Source organism: Paramisgurnus dabryanus, chromosome 12 (assembly GCF_030506205.2).
Source record: "Paramisgurnus dabryanus chromosome 12, PD_genome_1.1, whole genome shotgun sequence".
NCBI classification, from domain to species: domain Eukaryota; kingdom Metazoa; phylum Chordata; class Actinopteri; order Cypriniformes; family Cobitidae; genus Paramisgurnus; species Paramisgurnus dabryanus.
The window spans coordinates 12125051-12143988 of NC_133348.1; the positions used below are offsets into that span (position 1 = coordinate 12125051).

General features: G+C 35.6%; 1 protein-coding gene and 1 long non-coding RNA gene across 2 annotated transcripts in view; one reads left to right on the forward strand and one right to left on the reverse strand.

The window, feature by feature from the left end:
- Nucleotides 1–439: 439 nt before the first annotated feature.
- On the forward strand, nucleotides 440–12375 carry tfap2d (transcription factor AP-2 delta (activating enhancer binding protein 2 delta)). The gene is made up of 8 exons (XM_065256410.2): nucleotides 440–899; nucleotides 1565–2062; nucleotides 3910–3970; nucleotides 6419–6584; nucleotides 8165–8283; nucleotides 9963–10104; nucleotides 11406–11519; nucleotides 11608–12375. The coding sequence occupies exons 1-8, from the start codon at nucleotides 591–593 to the stop codon at nucleotides 11822–11824; spliced, it is 1626 nt and encodes a 541-aa protein (XP_065112482.1). The 5' UTR covers nucleotides 440–590; the 3' UTR covers nucleotides 11825–12375.
- Nucleotides 6520–18938, reverse strand: part of LOC135738384 (uncharacterized) — a 97090-nt gene continuing 84671 nt past the window's right edge. The window contains exon 4 of the long non-coding RNA XR_010528694.2: nucleotides 6520–6561. This is a non-coding gene — a long non-coding RNA (uncharacterized lncRNA). The remainder of the gene's footprint in view (nucleotides 6562–18938) is intronic.

Sequence of the window (18938 nt, forward strand, 5' to 3'; positions counted from 1 at the left end):
TTAAAATATTAAATATGCTAAAAAATATATTTTTCTATTTGATTTATACAATCGACAATAAAAAGTCTACATATTTATTTTCAAAAGCATTAAAATGTATTTAAATAGTTCGTACATTAATCATTCTTTTTCTGTTATTTTTAAACAATATTATGTCCATTTAAATAGGAAAATAATATTTGCCTTTTGATTTTAAATAAGGAAAAGTTACATGAAATGTTTATTTTATGGTATTAAATTGTATTTAGCATTAATATTTTTTGTTTCATACAGTTTCTAATTCGATAAAATTAAACGTTCGTTAAAACAGATTATATATTAAAAACAAATCGAATAATGGAACAAAATGTTTAACCGTGCAATAAAAATACAATCACACAATACATTCAGTTAAACTTACGTGTTGCTGAAAAAATCCAAAAACCAGGTAAATGGTAAAGCCGCTAGGAAAAGAGAGACAAATAAAACTGGCCCTGCTAAAGAAACACAAACGACCTTAAAGAATTGTCCACAAAAATCATCAAAAATGTTGAAAGCGCACTTGGTTCCTTATTAGGCGAAGATACAATATTTATTCCGTGTCTCCAGGGATGAGGCTGCTCTCTCTATTGTCCTCCCTTTCCTCAATGCTGATGCTTAATTTTCAAAACTTCTATATTACCAAGGGACCTACGACATCAGCCGGAGAAATACCCAGCAAGTACAAAATCCGAGCCAGGGAGCGCTTTGTGCAGAGGGGAGGCATTTCAGCCGCTTTTACCGACCGCGCAAGGCGACATTTCATTTTCACGCGCTATTTTGGGGATTTTTCCTTTCATTCGTCAGACTGCGCGAGGAAATCGGGTTATTGGATCGCGAGAATGTCAGCCACATTTCCGGGACTGGTGCACGATGCGGAGGTATTTTAAATTAATTTATTACCCCTCTTAAACCACCTTATTTAATTGAATTTAGCATAGCATCGCATAGAGGAAATTGTGATGAAACGAAACAGCAAATTAAAAATTATTTATACTTGTTAGCTACTGAAAGTCGATGATTAAAAATAACACGTTGGATTCTTTCAGTTCAGTTCTGCTTAAAATCTCGTTTGCTATTTGGTAATCGAGTGTTAAGGTCTTTGTCGTGATTACAAACGTTTGTTTTATTTATTTTCTTATTATAATTGTAATTATTACAGTAATGCCTTGTGTCTCGTGCTGCTTACCTGCAGTAAAACGGGCGTAGATTGTTGGGACAAATTGCTTTTAATAGGTTTTGCACAGATGCATTAGGAAGAATATATAGTTAAATAACACACTCAATGGCAAATGATAGACAAGTGAGGGAGGAAAAAAACGCTGTGTGCTCGTGTAGCAGTTTGCAGTGTGTTTCACGCACTCCCTCCCAGGCACGGAGAGATGACATCGCCGTCAGGTACTTTTCTAAAGACACTTTGAGCTGCTGTGTGTGTTTGTGTGTTTTGGGAAGGCTCGAGTTTCCGCCGCGTGAGAAATGCGCGCGGATCGCTGCGAGCGCGTGTAAATGACATGCCTCATATTTTCCTCTTTTTTTTCCCGCACAGATACGTCACGACGGATCAAACAGCTACCGTTTGATGCAACTCGGATGCTTGGAATCTGTGGCCAACTCATCTGTCGCTTACTCGTCGACGTCTCCGCTCACATACCCAGCTACCGGAACCGAATTTGCCTCCCCGTATTTTCCCACGAACCACCAGTACACGCCCTTACACCACCAGTCTTTTCACTATGAGTTCCAGCACAGCCACCCGGCCGTGAACCCGGACGCGTACTCGTTAAACTCTCTCCATCACTCGCAGCAGTACTATCAGCAGCTCCATCACGGCGAACCGGCAGACTTCATCAACCTTCACAACGCCCGGGCGCTCAAGTCCTCGTGTCTGGACGAACAGCGGCGGGAACTGGGCTGTTTGGACGCATACCGTAGACATGACCTGTCAATCATGAGCCACGGCTCGCAGTACGGCATGCACCCTGAGCAAAGACTGCTGCCCGGGGCGGGTCTGGGGCTGCCGCCACCGGGGGCCGATGACCTACAGGTACACATCACCGGCGTTTTACCGTGCAAGCACAAAATAGCCTACACACGCATTTCACGTGCAGGTTGCAAAGAGGTTGACACGTGCGGTGATGTTGTGTGGCCACTTACACTGTCTGAACAGGAGAAATTATGGCCTGAGGCCTTAAACAAAAACCTGTAACATTAGTTCATCGAAACAAAAAAATCGGAACACTTGGTTTTTGGCCTGCATATAGCTTAGCATTTTTTTTTTAACAATAAGCGTAACAATAAATAAGCATATGGAAAATAAATTTATTCCAAATTATTTTAAACTTTTTAAACAGAAGGTCTTAGTTCATTTAGCTGTCAGATTTTACATATTTAATATAGTGAATATTGAGAAGTTTGAATTCGTGTGCGCGTATGTCGGGCCTGGCTGCTGTAAAGCCGCTGTTCCTTTTTTCTCCGTTAAAAGGCGGATTAACGGCTTGAAAAAGTGCGAACAAAAGCCAAATCCTCCACAGTAGAGCACCGTAGTTTATCCAATTTAGGACTTAATGTCAATCAACTGGTTATTTATGCACAGACATCTGATACAGCTCAAGTTTAACTGGTGAGTGAAAATGTGTTAAGATGAAAATAATTATGATTATACATTCCTTTCATAAAATACGGCGCTGGGCCTCTCGACTTAACAACAAAAGATTAACGGATAAAATAAAAAACTTTTTTTTATTTAGCTATTATGATATTTTGGAATTTTTATTTATTGCACCAAAAGAGATATTGATATATATATTTAAAAACTATTGTAATTTTATTTTACCGAAATAAAAATGTTATGGGAAAATAATTAAGTGTAACTAATATTAAAAATAAATTTATTTTTATATAATAAATGTATATTATAAAGTAATTAAATAACATTTGTTGTATAATTAATTTGTTAAGTTAATATGGTCAAAACATCATAAACGTGAATGCAATATTAACTGTATTCTTTATTATTTGCTATATTAATCCTAAATGCAATAAAATATTTTTGTAGAAAACATAAACCATTTTACCACTTATGCAATATTGTAAAGGATATATTTTTTTAAACATTATTAAATAGTACAAATTCTTATTTTCTTTTTATAGTAAATACAAAATCGTATACGTGTTGGTATTGCTGTCGCGTGTTCAGCAACAGTCTGCACACGCACACAAAAAGGCTCACAGGAGAACAAACACAAAAAAGAAACACATACGTCCCGTGAAAAGGTTTTGGACCTTTCTTTTGGTGCTGAATAAAACCGTGGGCTCGGAAAAGGCCGCGTAACAGATGCGGGCAGTCTCGTGCGCACAGGCGCATCTTTGAGCCGCTAAACAGATTTGGCACGCGGAACAATAGAAGCTGCCGCACCTTTAACACACGCACGCGTAATTTATGCCTTATCCGACGGGTTTGTATATTGATTTTATAATCACTTTAACTGCGGGGAAAAGGAAAAATAGAGCAGGAGTTTGTTAAAAGGTTACAAGAGTGCGCCAGTATGGTGGATGTAAGTGTGTGTGAATGTGTGTGTGTGTGTTTTGTGAGTGATTCTGGCCTCCAGACTGGTCCTGGCTTGTGAGACGGATTAACTCTTTTCTTTTGATATACAATTCAGTCTTCCTTCGGCTGATGACATCACTGATAAACGAGTAAAATAATAATCTGTTGGTTTGACATCATAATGTAACAGGTCCTGTTACCTGCGGACTTAATTAATTAGTGTACAGTAAGGCACGTGATCTGTTTCACATATGCCCAGGCAAAGATAAATCTATACACTATATATAAGATTGGTTGATTATTGATTGTAAAGTTCATGTGCGTGCATATGTGTATGTCTGTAGGGATCTGTGGACGCGCAGTGCGGGCTTGTGTTAAATGGCCAAGGTGGAGTGATCCGGAGAGGTAAGACAACACATACACACAGATATACACACATACACACACAATCATACTCATACAAAAAGAGAATTCATTGGAAGCACCCACTCACACAAATAATGCATTTTCTTCAACGAAATTTTCATGTCTGTATTTAGACAATATTAATTTTTTAACAGATTACAATAAATAGCTACAGCAATTAGAAAGTATAAAAAATTATATGTTCGGAATGACATCATGCTGACTGAATGTCCAATAAAAAGATAGACCTGGCATTTAAACTACAGTTTAAAACACAATTGTACGCATATTTCTTAGAAAAATATGCTTTTCTTCCTGAAAACATTAGTAGCAACTCAATAAAAATTAAGTACAGCTCTATACAATAATTGTATTATATTTTTAATCAGAAGCATTATTATATGTTTGTAAATCAATTGGCCTGATATTTTCTTCAAGATTGTTACAGAATAAAGCTGATTAATAAAACAAAACAAATAAATAAACATTGTAGCATCAGCATTGAATTAAATAAATAAAATAGTAATAAAAAATAATTAAAATAGTATTTAGAACGTAAATATTTGTAAATTATTAAAATGATTATTTATTTAAAATTAATGTTTAAATTATTTTAGCATAGACAAAAAATACAAAACTGCTTTACGTGTACTATGTTATTTTAAAAGATTCATAAACGCAAGTTAAAATGTACAATTTTTTTATAATTATTATTATCGTTTATTATCGACATTGTTTTTGAACTCCTATTAAAATAGTTCCTTTTAAGCTATGTTCACTATTACCCTAAAGTTTCTTGTCATGTATTTGTAATAAACATAGTTATTCGGAGAAAATAATTAGTCAGAAAAAAACGAATAATTTAAAGACTACATAGTGTCCAGTATAGTTTAAACACTAATAAAACATACATTTGTGAAGGTCATTCTCCATTGAGAGACCTCTCAGAAGAGTTTTATGTATGCAGTCTCTCGCTGTATTTTGTAAAATCATTCGTCTTACGTTTCTTAATATTTTCCTAATATCAGTCGCATCTTTGTCTCTTCAAAGCAGACGCGGATCGACACGAATATGTGAAGTTTGCTATAAAGCGATCGGTATCTCGGGCCCTTAATTTTTAATAAACTCAGTCTAGGTGTTGGGCTCGCCATCACTTCCAGTTAATGGTGTGCAGGATTTAGCCGCGAGCTCCGCCGTTCCAACCATCACAACCAATAATCATTGCGTTACCTCGCGCTCCGGTATCGATAGCTTCTCGCGCCTCGGGCGCACGCTTTGATATGTTAATGCCGCGCGGCTCCGAATTCAGCGGAGATCATATTAATGTTGTTCACACTGACTGCAGCTTTGGCTTCGTTGAATATTCAGATAACCTTTTTCAAAAGAAATCACTCAAGAAACGAGAATCCTACTTAGAAAAGTCGTCTGTGTTTTAATCATGATTATCCCTCTTAGCTTTCAGGAATTTGATCAAGCTTTACACACACATTCAGTTTGTAGATGTAGGCTACTATACATATCTCAAAAATCTCTCTCTCTCTCTTTCTTCTGTGCGCGCGCTCGCCCGCGCCTTAATTTTTGGGCTGGGTGATGATGCGCTCTGTAAACACACGCACCACCACTAGAGTTAAAATGGATACAGAAAATGACATTTGGCCTATGTCTTTTTTTCTTTAATTTTCGTGGCAAACTTGCAAAAAGCGCTTGATTCGCTTTGTGATCGCTCGCGCGCCGCCTCGGGCTACTCTCCCTCGCGCTTAAATACCCGCTATCGCCTCTGGGCCCGGCGCGCGCGACCAGACTACCGGCAATAGCTCTTTTTCAATTGCCCTTGGCAACATAAAATACAAACTACTTTGAATCAAAACATTTTGGGTGGAATTAATGTGAAGTGAACTTGCATGCTAGCAGAGATCTTGGGTTTGTCAGAGCGCTTTAGGGTGACTGATGAGGAGCAGGTTACAGGCCCACTAGCCAGGAACACACACACACTTTCACATACACACAGAGTCACTTTCGCACACAAACTTAAACACAGTGAGTCACATACACACACAGTTACATGTGTGAGTAACCAACTTATTCATTCCAACATATAAGTTGATGTATTTTGTATGGATTTGACATAAACTCTACCAACCATTAATTATAAAATAATGTACAACTTTTATGCATAACAGTTATTTTTGAATACAACAATTGAAACATTGGCCTGTGACGCTTTAATGCCCATGCACTCCAGTTAAACTAAACAAAACTAAACTTTGTAATATGATATTAGTGGTAAAAACATGTATCTGTTGCTTAATAAGCAAAAGTGTCATGAACAATATAAAGATATTTCATTGTTTCTTTATGTACACAAAATTTAATATCCAGAGCTTGTACCAATTGCATCTACCAAACGTTCAACATGTTGTTTGTTGGGTTTTTTGTTGTTGTCTACAGGTGGCACGTGTGTAGTCAATCCCACAGACCTGTTCTGCTCTGTACCAGGAAGACTTTCTCTTCTCAGTTCTACCTCAAAGTACAAAGTCACCATCGCTGAAGTCAAACGCCGCCTCTCTCCTCCAGAGTGTCTCAATGCCTCTCTGTTGGGTGGAATATTGAGAAGGTAAGAGATGCTTTTAACCCACGTGAAACTCAGTCATAGCAGAACATGCCGAAGTGTTTGGAATACTAATGCTAGATAACATGGAAGCATCAAACTTGCACTTGACTCATTCTGAACCAATTACCGCTTCGGGCCTCTGAATGTAGTCCGTTGGTAAAACCAAATTCAAGAGCTCAGGAAGCAGCAGGAAAGAGGAATAAAAGATGGAACATGGAGACCTGGACACCTAATCCAGAGATATCCAGAGATGTGTGTGTGTGTGTGTGTGTGTGTGTGTGTGCGAGAGAGAAAAGAATGAGAGCTGTGGAGCTCAAGTTTCATTATTGATGAGGGACACAGACTGGAGAGCAGAAATGAGGCCAGTGACAGAGAGAGAGATTCACTCATTTATTTTAAATACACAGCACAACACATCATGGTCATGCAAGGGATCATTAACACCTGCAGAGATGCAAGAATCACCAAGAATTAAAGCAAATCAGATTCAGTTCTGACACAGTCCATAAATGGGATGATGATGATGATTAAATATTTATCAAAAACACAGAGTTCAATGTATTCACCACTTGAACATGCATGAGAAAAATGTGACCCTGCATGGACCACAAAACATAAGTTGCACGGGTATATTTGTAGCAATAGCCAATAATACATTGCATGGGTCAAAATATGAAAGATATGAAATAAAGATCATGTTCCGTGAAGATATTGTGTACATTTCCTACCGCAAATATATAAAAAATGTATTTATCATTAGTAATTTGTGTTGCTAAAGACTTAATTTGGATAACTTTAAAGGCAATTTTCTCCAACCTGATATCACAAATTTCCGTGAAATAGTCACGCATTATTTTGCTCAGTTTTGCATGACATTGTCACGTCTTTCCACCATTTTACGTGCACCTGCTTCACGTATTGGTTACTCAACTGTTTTTTTCTTATTTTTAAACAATTGTTGCTTCGGTTTGGGGTTAGATTTGGTGTTTGCATTAGGATGTCACTTAAAAGTATTGGTTTATACAATTTTTTCGTATGCTTTTTAAACCATTGTCACTTGACGTTAGGGTTAGAGTTAAATAGGAAAAACAGTAGAGTAACCAATACGTGAAAAGAAAGTCGTGGCAGGGGCACGTAAAATGGTGGAAATTCTTGACAATGTCACGCAAAACTGAGCAAAATAATGCATGGCTATTTCACATATTTTGTGAGATCAGGCTGATTTTCTCAATATTTAGATTTTTTTTGCACCCTCAGATTCCAGATTTTCAAATAGTTGTATCTCGTCCAAATATTGTCCTATCCTAAAAAAACATACATCAGTTGAAACCTTTGGTTTTCAAAAAAACTTACCCTTATGACTGATTTGTGGTCTAGGGTCACAAATAGTCTTAAAATTAAACCGTAAAGGCTGAATTTGAACTCTAAAAATTTAAGAAATGCAAATGAAATGTAAGTTTCTAGAATATTTCGGTGTAATTTTAATGCAAACTGTTCATTTTACTAATATGCTTTATTTTGTATTGTTGTATTTTATGAATTATGTGTATGTTAATGGTCTTTTCGAATGTGTATGTTTTCAGGGCCAAGTCAAAGAACGGTGGTCGATGCCTCAGGGAGAAACTGGACAGACTGGGACTCAATCTCCCGGCAGGCCGCAGGAAAGCAGCCAACGTCACACTGTTGACCTCTTTAGTCGAAGGTATGAAACCACTTGAGCTACATTGTGTAATCTGACTTATAGCTTACGCATTTGAAATGTTTTTACAGGAATTTGGTTGAGACAAGGAGTTAAAGCATTTTATTATAGGGAATAATCTTTGGTACAGCGGTTGTGATTTAATTAAGGATTTAAGCATTTTTAGTCTCATGTTAGTCAAACTGCATAGCATTGATACAGATGATGATTCAATTTGTTCATTCAGATTACTTTACTACAAATAATTTGGTAATGCGGAGTAATTATGTCTAAAAATACCTTGCAATTATTTAAACTCGACATTTACATGTGATTTTCTATGTTTATTTGTCTCTTTTATTTAGTTTAACAGTATATTTTTGGGACCTGTTGAACTGGGTTTTCATAATTCAACAGGTCCTTGGCTTTTATTAACTGTACTCGTAAAAATAAAGGTGCTCCACAATGCCATAGAGAAATGTTTTTGGCCTGTATGGTTTCATACATCCAAAGTACATTTCTGTTTCACAAAAGTTTTTTGTAGTAAATAAAAAGGTTCTCGAGGCTTTAAAAACCTAAAAAAGAAATCGTTCTTTTATAGCATCGCTGTGAAATATATCAGAAAAGTGTGTGTGTATAGTATGAAAATATTTTTAGCCTACATTTTAAAAGGATAAACGATTAATGTCACCTCTTTAAAGGGTTGGTTAGTCTTATTGGAGACATACTGATGCAACGTCTTTATTTTTAATGGATTAGTCAATTTTCTTTAAAAATAAAATCCAGATAATTTACTCACCACCATGTCATCCAAAATGTTGATGTCTTTCTTTGTTCAGTCAAGAAGAAATTGTTTTTTGAGGAAAAAAAGTATTTTTCTCATTTTAATGGACTTTAATGGACCCCAACACTTAACAGTTTAAATGCAGTTTAAAATTGCAGTTTCAAAGGACTCTAAATGATCTCAAACGAGGCATAAGGGTCTTATCTAGCGAAATGATTGTCATTTTTGTCAAGAAAAATAAATAATATGCCCTTTTAAACCACAACTTCTCTTCTTCCTCCATGTGATGAGCCACCGCGACCTCATGTAATTGCGTAATGCCGTGGAAAGGTCACGTGTTACATATATGAAACGCACAATTGCGGACCTTTGTAAACAATAAACTGACACAAAGACATTAATTATTATCATTCCACATACAACAACGTTGGAACAGACCTCTTTCTCCACACTTGTAAACACTGGGGTGTAAGTTTCGTATACATCATCTGTGACCTCTTGACGTGATGACGTATTACGTGAGGTTGCGCTGGCGCATCACAGGACCGGAGGAAGACGAGAAGTTGTGGTTTAAAAGTGCATATTATTTATTTTTCTTGACAAAAATGACAATTGTTTCACTAGATAAGACCCTTATGCCTCGTTTGGGATCGTTTAGAGTCCTTTGAAACTGCAATTTGAAACTGCATTAAAACTGTTAAGTGTTGGGGTCCATTAAAGTCCATTAAATTTCCTTAAAAAAACATAATTTCTTCTCGACTGAACAAAGAAAGACATCAACATTTTGGATGACATGGTGATGAGTAAATGATCTGGATTTTTTTAAGAAAATGGCCAAATCCTTTAATGAGTCAGTATTTAGAAAATAAATTGATTTCTTTGTTTCAGCACAGCTCATATTTTTCTTCTGTGTGTTTAGGGGAAGCGCTTCACTTGGCTCGGGACTTCGGTTACACCTGTGAGACTGAGTTTCCAACTAAAGCCGTAGGGGAACATCTCGCCCGACAGCACACGGAGCCAAAGGAGCAGAACGCACGCAAGAAGATGGTGCTGGCCACCAAGTAAGAAAACTCGTAGTTTACCTTAAAAATGATAAATAGCCCATCATTTACTCACCTTATTGTCATCCTATAAGTGTATATGACTTCCTTTCTTCAACCAAACACATTAAGAGTTTTATTAAATAATATCCTGGCTCTTCCTCGCCTTGTAAAGTATATCTCTTTTAAAGGGTCACGATACGTTAGTGAGGGCCAACGATTCGTATTTTGAGCTTATTTTGAGATTGATAAAAAAACACTTATGATCTAAAATGTCTGGACATTGGTACATAAGATGATCAGTTCTCATGTTTTTGCACTGTAAAAAGTGAAAATTGTATTCACTTAAAAATTACTTCAATTAATATTTTTTTTTAATTCAACTTACATTTTTTCACTTTAAGTAAAAAATTTAAGTTGAAAAAGCTTAATTTTTTAGATGTTAAAGTGATTTTTTCACTTTTAAAGGGAACTATCGATTGTTTAAATGCGAAAATGTAAGTTGAAAAAACTATTTTTGAGTAGATTTCACTTTTTACAGTGTTGGGACGCATATGACGGCTAGTCAGAAAACTCGTGAGAACCAATGATTGTCATATGTACCGATTTTAGTTTACGCACAACTTAAATGCAACTAATCGATCCATAAATAAGCTCAAAATATGAATAGTTTTTTCTCCTACAAACATTTCATTTAGACATTATTAACCTGTCATCATTTACATCATTTACGTTGTTTAAAATCTGTATGAGTTTCTTTATTCTGTTAAACAAAAGAAGATATTTTTAATAAATGATGTTTACCACAAAGTTGACCCATTGACTTCCATAGTATTTGTTTTCCTACTATGCAAAGTCAGTACTGTGAACTGTGTGTTTACCATCATTTATTTAAATATCTTTTGTGTTCAACACAATAAAGAAACTCACACAGACTTATAACAACATGAGGTTGAAGAAATGATGACAGAATTTTTATTTTTGGGTGATCTATCCCTTTAAATATAAAGAACAAGACATGATATTGCATCAAATGTAATCTTAAATTTAACACTCAAAATGCAAAATGGGACATTGGCACGGCACGTCAAATTAGAAAAGAGATCTTGTTTATTTTCTAATAGAGCTTGTCTACATATAAACTCCAACGGTGATGCATCTCAGACATTGAAGCTTTGTAAAAGTTTATATTCTTTGAGAATTGCATGAAAAATAAGATTTTATTCATGTTTTTTATGCATTAATTATAAGGAATGCTGCCATGGCCAAGACAAAAGCATTTTAGATTTGTCCTTGTAACTGAGGTTTGTTTTTCTCTACAGGCAGATCTGCAAGGAATTTCAGGATTTATTAAGTCAAGATCGATCTCCACTCGGTTCCTCTAGACCAACACCCATTCTGGACTTGGACATTCAGAGACATCTAACACACTTCAGGTATAAACACACACACAAACCGAGCACACATGCATACCGATGCATGAAAAGTTATTTATAACGATTTTTTTTCTCTTTTGTGTCTCAGTCTGATCACGCATGGGTTTGGGACTCCAGCGATTTGCGCCGCTCTTAGCACCTTTCAAACGATTCTCAGTGAAATGCTTAATTATCTGGAGAAACACTCGGCCAATAAGAGCACAGGAACGCCGGACGCCAACCAGATCAACTCCAATTCTGACAAAACCCTTCGCAAAACCAACGAAGCATCGACTAAAGACGGTAAAATAGAGAAAACCGAATGACTCTAATACTCCGGGAGTTTTCACTTTCTGATTGGAATCCTGATGGGCGGGCCTTGTTCAGGGCGTGGCTTCGAGGGGCGGGGTCAAATGATTTTTATTGCATATTTGTTTATTTATTTAACTGGCAACTTTCTGTGACCTCAACTTGGACAGTCTGCCTTTTGTGGAAATCAGTCACGTCATTCTCACTGGCAAAACACGACCCATTTACTTCTTTTATAAAGTTATTTTGCTGTAATTAGTTTAAATAATAATTTTAAAGATTTAATATCTTTTATTAAAAAAAGATGAACATTCCATTTCTGGTAAGACCTCGTTTTGAGGTCTGTTTGGAGCTGTAAATTATTACAGGTAATTTTCCCTGTTGCGGTTAGTTACTGTATATTGTGCATGTTTGTACACCATCTGAAACTGACATTTCAGTGCCCACCGTCGTTCCGGATCACAAATTCTTGACTGCATTTGTAAAGAAGTTATATATAAATATATAAATTCAATCTTTTCTTGTAGGCTTTGAACTACATATATGAAATAACCCTACATGCAAACTACTGGTGTTCAATAAAGCATATTGCTCAAAGTCTTATATTAATTCACCTGTATGTGCTCCTTTGAAACTGCGTCTTGTGTTTTGACTATGAATCATATTGTGTGCAATGGTTCACACAAATGTTGACATCCTTCAATGACATCCTTCACAGCCTGTTACACATCATCCTAAAAAAAAATGCACTTAAAAAGATCACTTTTATTTAAAAATGCATCTTGAGTATGTTTACACAATGATTACACATATATTTAATATTTATTTACATTGACACAAATATACCTGTAACTAAACACGCACCTGGGGCCTTATTTTTAAATCTGTGCGTAGGATCTTTACTAAAAATGGACATGCGCATAAAAGCCAAAAATGGCATATGCCAAAAAATATTAAGACTTATAAAACAAAGCAATGTTCCCTTTATTAATCGCACATCAACTGCAAGTGTGCGTACATATATCATCCTCATATGCTGCAATGCATGCCCATGCTCCCATTAAGTTCGTTTTTTATAGATCACAACCTTTGCGTGGAGACTGGCGTACGCACATTTCCAGCCACATTTTGTGCGTACGCACGCTTTGTAAATAAGACCACTGACCTTATACATGCACTATTATCAACACATCATCTTACGGCAATATAAGGTGGCAGTTTGTATTAATTCCTACAATAACATTCGTACATTTTGCTTTTGCCCTGTGACGCCCTGTGGGTTTTAATATCGTTTTTCATATGATTTTCCCATTTCATGTTTAAGGCCCAGTTTAGCAGACACGGCTTAAACCTTGAGTCCCTTTAGTCCCAGACTAAAATGCATGTTTGTCTTAGATGAAAACATCTTTCCTCGACACATCTTAAAATATATCAGTGTTATTGTTTTGTCTCAAGATGCACACCAGAATAGTTTATTTTTAAGCAACGTTTATAAAAGCTACTTAAATCTCTCCATTTAACTAAGGCCTACTCCTGGCTTAATCTAAGCCTCATCTGTGAAACCGGGCTTAAGATTGTTGACCAATTACTTATTTGTGACACTGTACCACAAAACCAGTCATAGGTTAGCATGGGTATATTTGTAGCAAAAGCCAACAATACAAAATTCTTTTATGACAAAATCATTCTTTCCGTAAATATATATATATATATATATATATAAAAAATATACACAGGCTACATAGGCTATGGGTTTGCTAAGGACTTCATTTGCGATTTTTCCAATATTTCAATTTTTTTGCACCCTCAGATTCCAGATTTCAAACCACACATCAATAGAAAGCTTATTTATTCAACTTTCAGAAGATGTTTAAATCTCAATTTCAAAACTTTAACCTTAAGTCCGGTTTTGTTGGCGAGGGTCACATTAAGGTTGGATTAACACTGCAAATCTTGATGCCCAATTTGTTGTCTGTATCTGATAATGTTGAGGACTCGCTTACATCATCTTTTAAAATGGACTCGTATCCGATATTAGTGTTTACACTTAACACCTGCAAAACAATTCAAGGTAGACATACAAACATTGTGAAATGCAATGGACAATATTCTGTCCTTCCAGACGCAGAGTTTTTTTGTGATTGTTGGATTATTTTTATGCAATTAAATTGCAGAAACTAACAAAAATTATGGGAACTTGCAAAAACAGTTTGCAGCTTTTCAATGATGTTCACGTCACATAATCACGTCACACGTCATGTTCCCATGGCAACAGGGGACATGGCTGGTAGGATATATGTGATTTTTGCTACGAAAATGCGTGGATTATGAAATCATGCAGGCCCCGCATATTTTACGCATGGAAATCTGCAATTTCTGCTGCAAAAGTGCAGCGTATTTGAACCGCACTTTGGCTGATTATGCGTTGAATCGTGCGTTCGCATATTCGTGTTTTTCGGGCGGGACTGAATATGATTATACAAGATTATAGAGCTTTATTTCTGTAAATACAAGACATAAAACTTTAACATTACTCCACTAAGTGAGGCGTTGTCCTCCATTGCGCTGCTAAGAAGAGTCATGTGATCGCGGGTGGTGTCAACTTGTGTTGACATCATTTGCCAGCGTGCATTTGTAATGACGGACGACACATCTTGAGATGGAATTAACCAATCTGTCCGCATACATTGCGGACATAAATGCATGTATCCAATTCATATCCAATTTATTTCCACATGAATGAGTCCTGAAACCGATATGAGAATATGGGAACCTATGTGCTTTTTTCCTGCTTACACGTTCGTGGATCAAATCAGATCTGTGCCACATAAGGAAAGAAAACTGAGTCACTTCAAACATGCAGTGTAAACGTGGCCTTGCTCTACATTCACACTGCAGGCAAAAGTGGGCCAAATCTGACTCTTTTTGCCCAAATGTGTCACACATCGAATTCTTTTAAAACAGTCTGAACAGCACAAATCTGATTTTTTCAAATCAGACCCAGGCACCTTTCATATGTGGTCCTAAATCGGATACATATCTGAGGTACGCATTGCAAATGCGAATTTAGTCTGAATGGACACTTTTTTTTAAAGATATTTTTGGGCCATTTTTGCCTTATTTGGATAGAAAGTTATTAAGGAGATGACAGGAAAGCATAGGGTGAAACGAGGGGTATGGGATATGCAAAGGACCTCGAGCCGGGATTCGAACTTGGGTTGCCAGAAGTGCGTCTGCACCATGTGTCGGAGCCCCGTCCACTACACCATCGGCTCCGACAATGGCCATGACTTTTACGAGCAACATCCATGTTTATTTCCGGAAAAACTGTGCGCTGCGTCTGACGTCACGCACAAATCTGATTACTGCAAAAATCTGAGCATTAAGACCTCTGGTGTGAACTAACCCTTAGTCTCACCACCATAGAAGCTAAGCTTATTCTTTGGTTTTAGTAACCATAAAACACTGAAGATATCACTAACAGTGAGATGGTCTGTTTTCTCTATAGCTACTTTTTAGTTTATCGAGTCCAACACAACTTCTGTAGGCTAAATCCATTTCGTATTGTGAAGGCTATGGTGTGCATGTTAAAAGTGATTAAAATAATTTAGGGTTTAAGAATCCAAAGCCCACAGATCATTAACAGCAGAGAAAAACCAACATGATATTGCAACAGCAAAGCTTTGCCAAATCAATAACTGACTGACAGATCGATGCGAAGCTTTTTACAAGATAAAAGCGATTCATATTCATAAGCTATTTACATTTGATCAGAAGCAGCTGTCTGATCTCAGTGCAGTGAACATTTCAATATTCAGCGGGTGTTCGGATTTAAGCAACATGGTCTAAATATCTCAATAACACTGTCTTAAGAAAAGCCAGACAACTTTTATGCATAATTAGTGCGTTTATTGATCACAAGTGTGTTTTATGAGTTTCAGCAGTTTGTGTGAAGTTCAATAAGTGAAATTCCACATTAATATTACATAGATGAACATTGACTCGACCTAGTTTACAAGTTCAAGATATAGAAATGCAAATTAAACGTCTTCATATATATATCTGAGTTATCTCGTTTTGGATCCAAACTCTTCATTTGGACACTTTAAAAGTGATATTCTTAATATATATATATATATATATATATATTGCCCCCTCTGATTTCAGAATTTGGTTGTATCTTGACCAAATATTGTTCTCTCCTAACAAACAATAAATCAACGGAAAGCTTATTTATTATTTAAAAATGACCCTTATGACTGGTTTTGTGGTCCAGGGTCACATATAGGTAGTGGTGTATATACCCCTACAAGTGAGTACCACTTCTTTATTAGGTGGCATGGGGTATACCCACTTTAATATTATTAACTAATGTTTAAAATTTTGATTTGAATGAAAGTCAAGCTGCAGAGGTTAAGTGACAACACTGGCTCATATGCAAAAAAAAACACTGGCCCATATTAAAAAAAAAAAAAAAACACTGGCCCATATTGAAGTTAACTAATATGCAAGACTAGTTTTAAATGTCTGTTTATTACACAGGGTGTTTAAGCTTAGCTGGGTTGCTTTAAAAAATAGGGGCATAAATTAGGAGTATACCCACATCTCCATGCATCATTGCATATATCTATGGTCTTATATTCTGCCAACTAATGTTTTTAAAATAATTCTGCATTTGCACTGTTATAAAATTTCAAGTTTATTTTATTAGTAGACGTCTCTATTTTAAATCATACAGATTATATTTTTAAACCCTTTAAAAACTCACTCATCTAACCCTCACACAAGTGTGAAATTATTCGATTTATATTATCATGACGATCATGATCATTAGCCTTGTTTTATTAGTAATAAAATGTCCTTTTAAAGGTTACATTTGTATGTTTATTTCTTAGGTTAAACTAGGACAGATAAAGTGAAACTTGTGTGCACACATTTCCTAAACTCATCCCTTCTGATTTAAAACAGAAATACTCTTAACTGATATTGTTAGTTTTTTTAGTTTATATCTTCCTGCTTACTTGGTAGAGTTAGTGTAGTAAAACCATGGTTTTGCTGATAGTAATCAATACACCAAAATATGGTTTCTACACTTTTACAACAATAAAACCAAGGTTATTTTTCGTGAGGGTGTGTCAAATGTCATGGGTTCGATACCCAACCAGCACACATAGCCTACTGATCATATGTTAGGCTTGTAAGCTGCTTTGCAAATTTACTAAATATATATTAGTTATGATTTCAATTCTGACACTTTTGGTTTAACATAGTCAAATACATTTTGCCTTCATCGATGTACCTTTAACATTAACGTAATCGATTTGTATCATGTCACTCGGGCGCCATCTTGTGGCTGCTTTGTATAACTACAGGACGGTTCAACCTCAAGAAATCAAGTGCAAGGTCAATAACATTGTATAAAATGTGTCTCATATGTGTTAATATTTGAAAGTTTGAAAAAATATAAGTATAGTACAGTAATATATTTATACTTCACTATATATAAGTAAAAAAAAGTGGTAACGTGCCTACCTATGACGAAATCTTTAAAATAGTATTTATTCTTGTGCTTATACATGTTTTAAAAATAGATTTGCTTCGACAGATACGTTTTTGTGTGATTCTGTACTAATTTTGTGTTGAGTGAGAATTTTAATGAGCGTGATTATGTTGAATTCAAATCAAAGTGTGTGCAGAATGAACCTACTTTCTCTCAAACTGTTGCGACATCTGTCGTGGCCTCTAGATATGCCCACAGTCAGTATTTGTGTTTGTGTCTGTGTGAGGGTCTGGCACTCATTCTGTGGCAGCAGGGCTGATGAAACATTAATTGCAGATTATTTTCACTCATCCATACGTTCAACAACATCTTAATGGCCAATGTAACAGATCTCAGAATTCAGAACCCTTAGTAAAAATGGGTCAAGCTCAGCTCATGCCATAGACAAAGATGTACCACGTTATGTATTTTATCTTTGACATTGCAAATTTATTGTAAGCTTTCAAAGCATTCAGTAACATACTAAGTCATGTGTCTGATAAATGCATTGCTGGATGAATGTAGAAATGTCTAAAAATACCCTTTAAAGTGATTCCCAAACTAGGGGCATGAGATGGTGCCGGGGGTCCCCAGTTTTTATGAAATCTTTTAAAATACATGAATTCATCATAAATTCTGTGCAATTAAACCTCAGAAAAATAAGACTTCTAAAAAACAGCACTACAATGTATAATTTAATATTTTTTGTTTAATCCAAATTATAAGTTTGATGAAGTCTTGAATTTTCTTTTGGGGGGACTTGGAAGCATGCACCCTATGGGAGCACACACCAAAAAGTTTGAAGGCCATTGCTTTAAAGGGATAGTTCACCCAAAAATGATGCTGATACAAATGTATTTGTTCTGATGAACACAAAGCAAGATATTTTGATAAATGTTTGTAACCAAACTGTTCGTGGACCCCATTTACATTTTATAGTACTTTTTCCTACTATATAAGTGAATGGGGTCCACGGACATTTATCAAAATATCTTTCTTTGTGTTCATCTGAACAAATACATTTATGTGGGTTTGTAACAACATGAGAGTGAGTAAATTATGACAGAATTTTCATTTTTGGGTGAACTATAAAGGAATATGAAATATGACAAAATGTGTTAACCTTTTTTTTTTTTATATAACAAAAACTACATTTTTCTAGCAAGCTTAACATAAGTTTCTGGTCTTTTGCTAGATTGCCAGATTTAAGACTTTCTTGTTGAATGTAAACATGTAAACACAAAAGGTATACAATCAATGTGAGTCAACTTAACTGTGCATTTGTAAAGTTGAATTAAAAAAAGTGTGAGAATAAAGTTAAGAGTCAACGTAAAATGATTAAGAAAGTGTTATGTACAATGTTAAAATTTGGCTGTAGTTATGCCACTCACTGTAGATTTAAATGTATGTTTTTTTTACATAATTTGTAATTTCTACTAACAGTATTGTGAAAACTCAGCTGATCTTTTTTTGTGATTTACTGTTTTCTACATAAAGTCATAGCCTACTACATAATGTAAAGTACATTTTGTGAAAATATCTTTAATATTGACTGAGTAAAATCAAAGATTAAAATCAGTGAGTGAAATCAA

Excerpts from the sequence above, each read along its gene's own strand:
- tfap2d (XM_065256410.2), top strand. The coding sequence starts at position 591 with ATGAGGCTGCTCTCTCTATTGTCCTCCCTTTCCTCAATGCTGATGCTT. Across the intron at positions 2,063-3,909 it reads CGGGGGCCGATGACCTACAG|GGATCTGTGGACGCGCAGTG; the intron begins GTACACATCACC and ends GTATGTCTGTAG. Across the intron at positions 3,971-6,418 it reads AGGTGGAGTGATCCGGAGAG|GTGGCACGTGTGTAGTCAAT; the intron begins GTAAGACAACAC and ends TGTTGTCTACAG.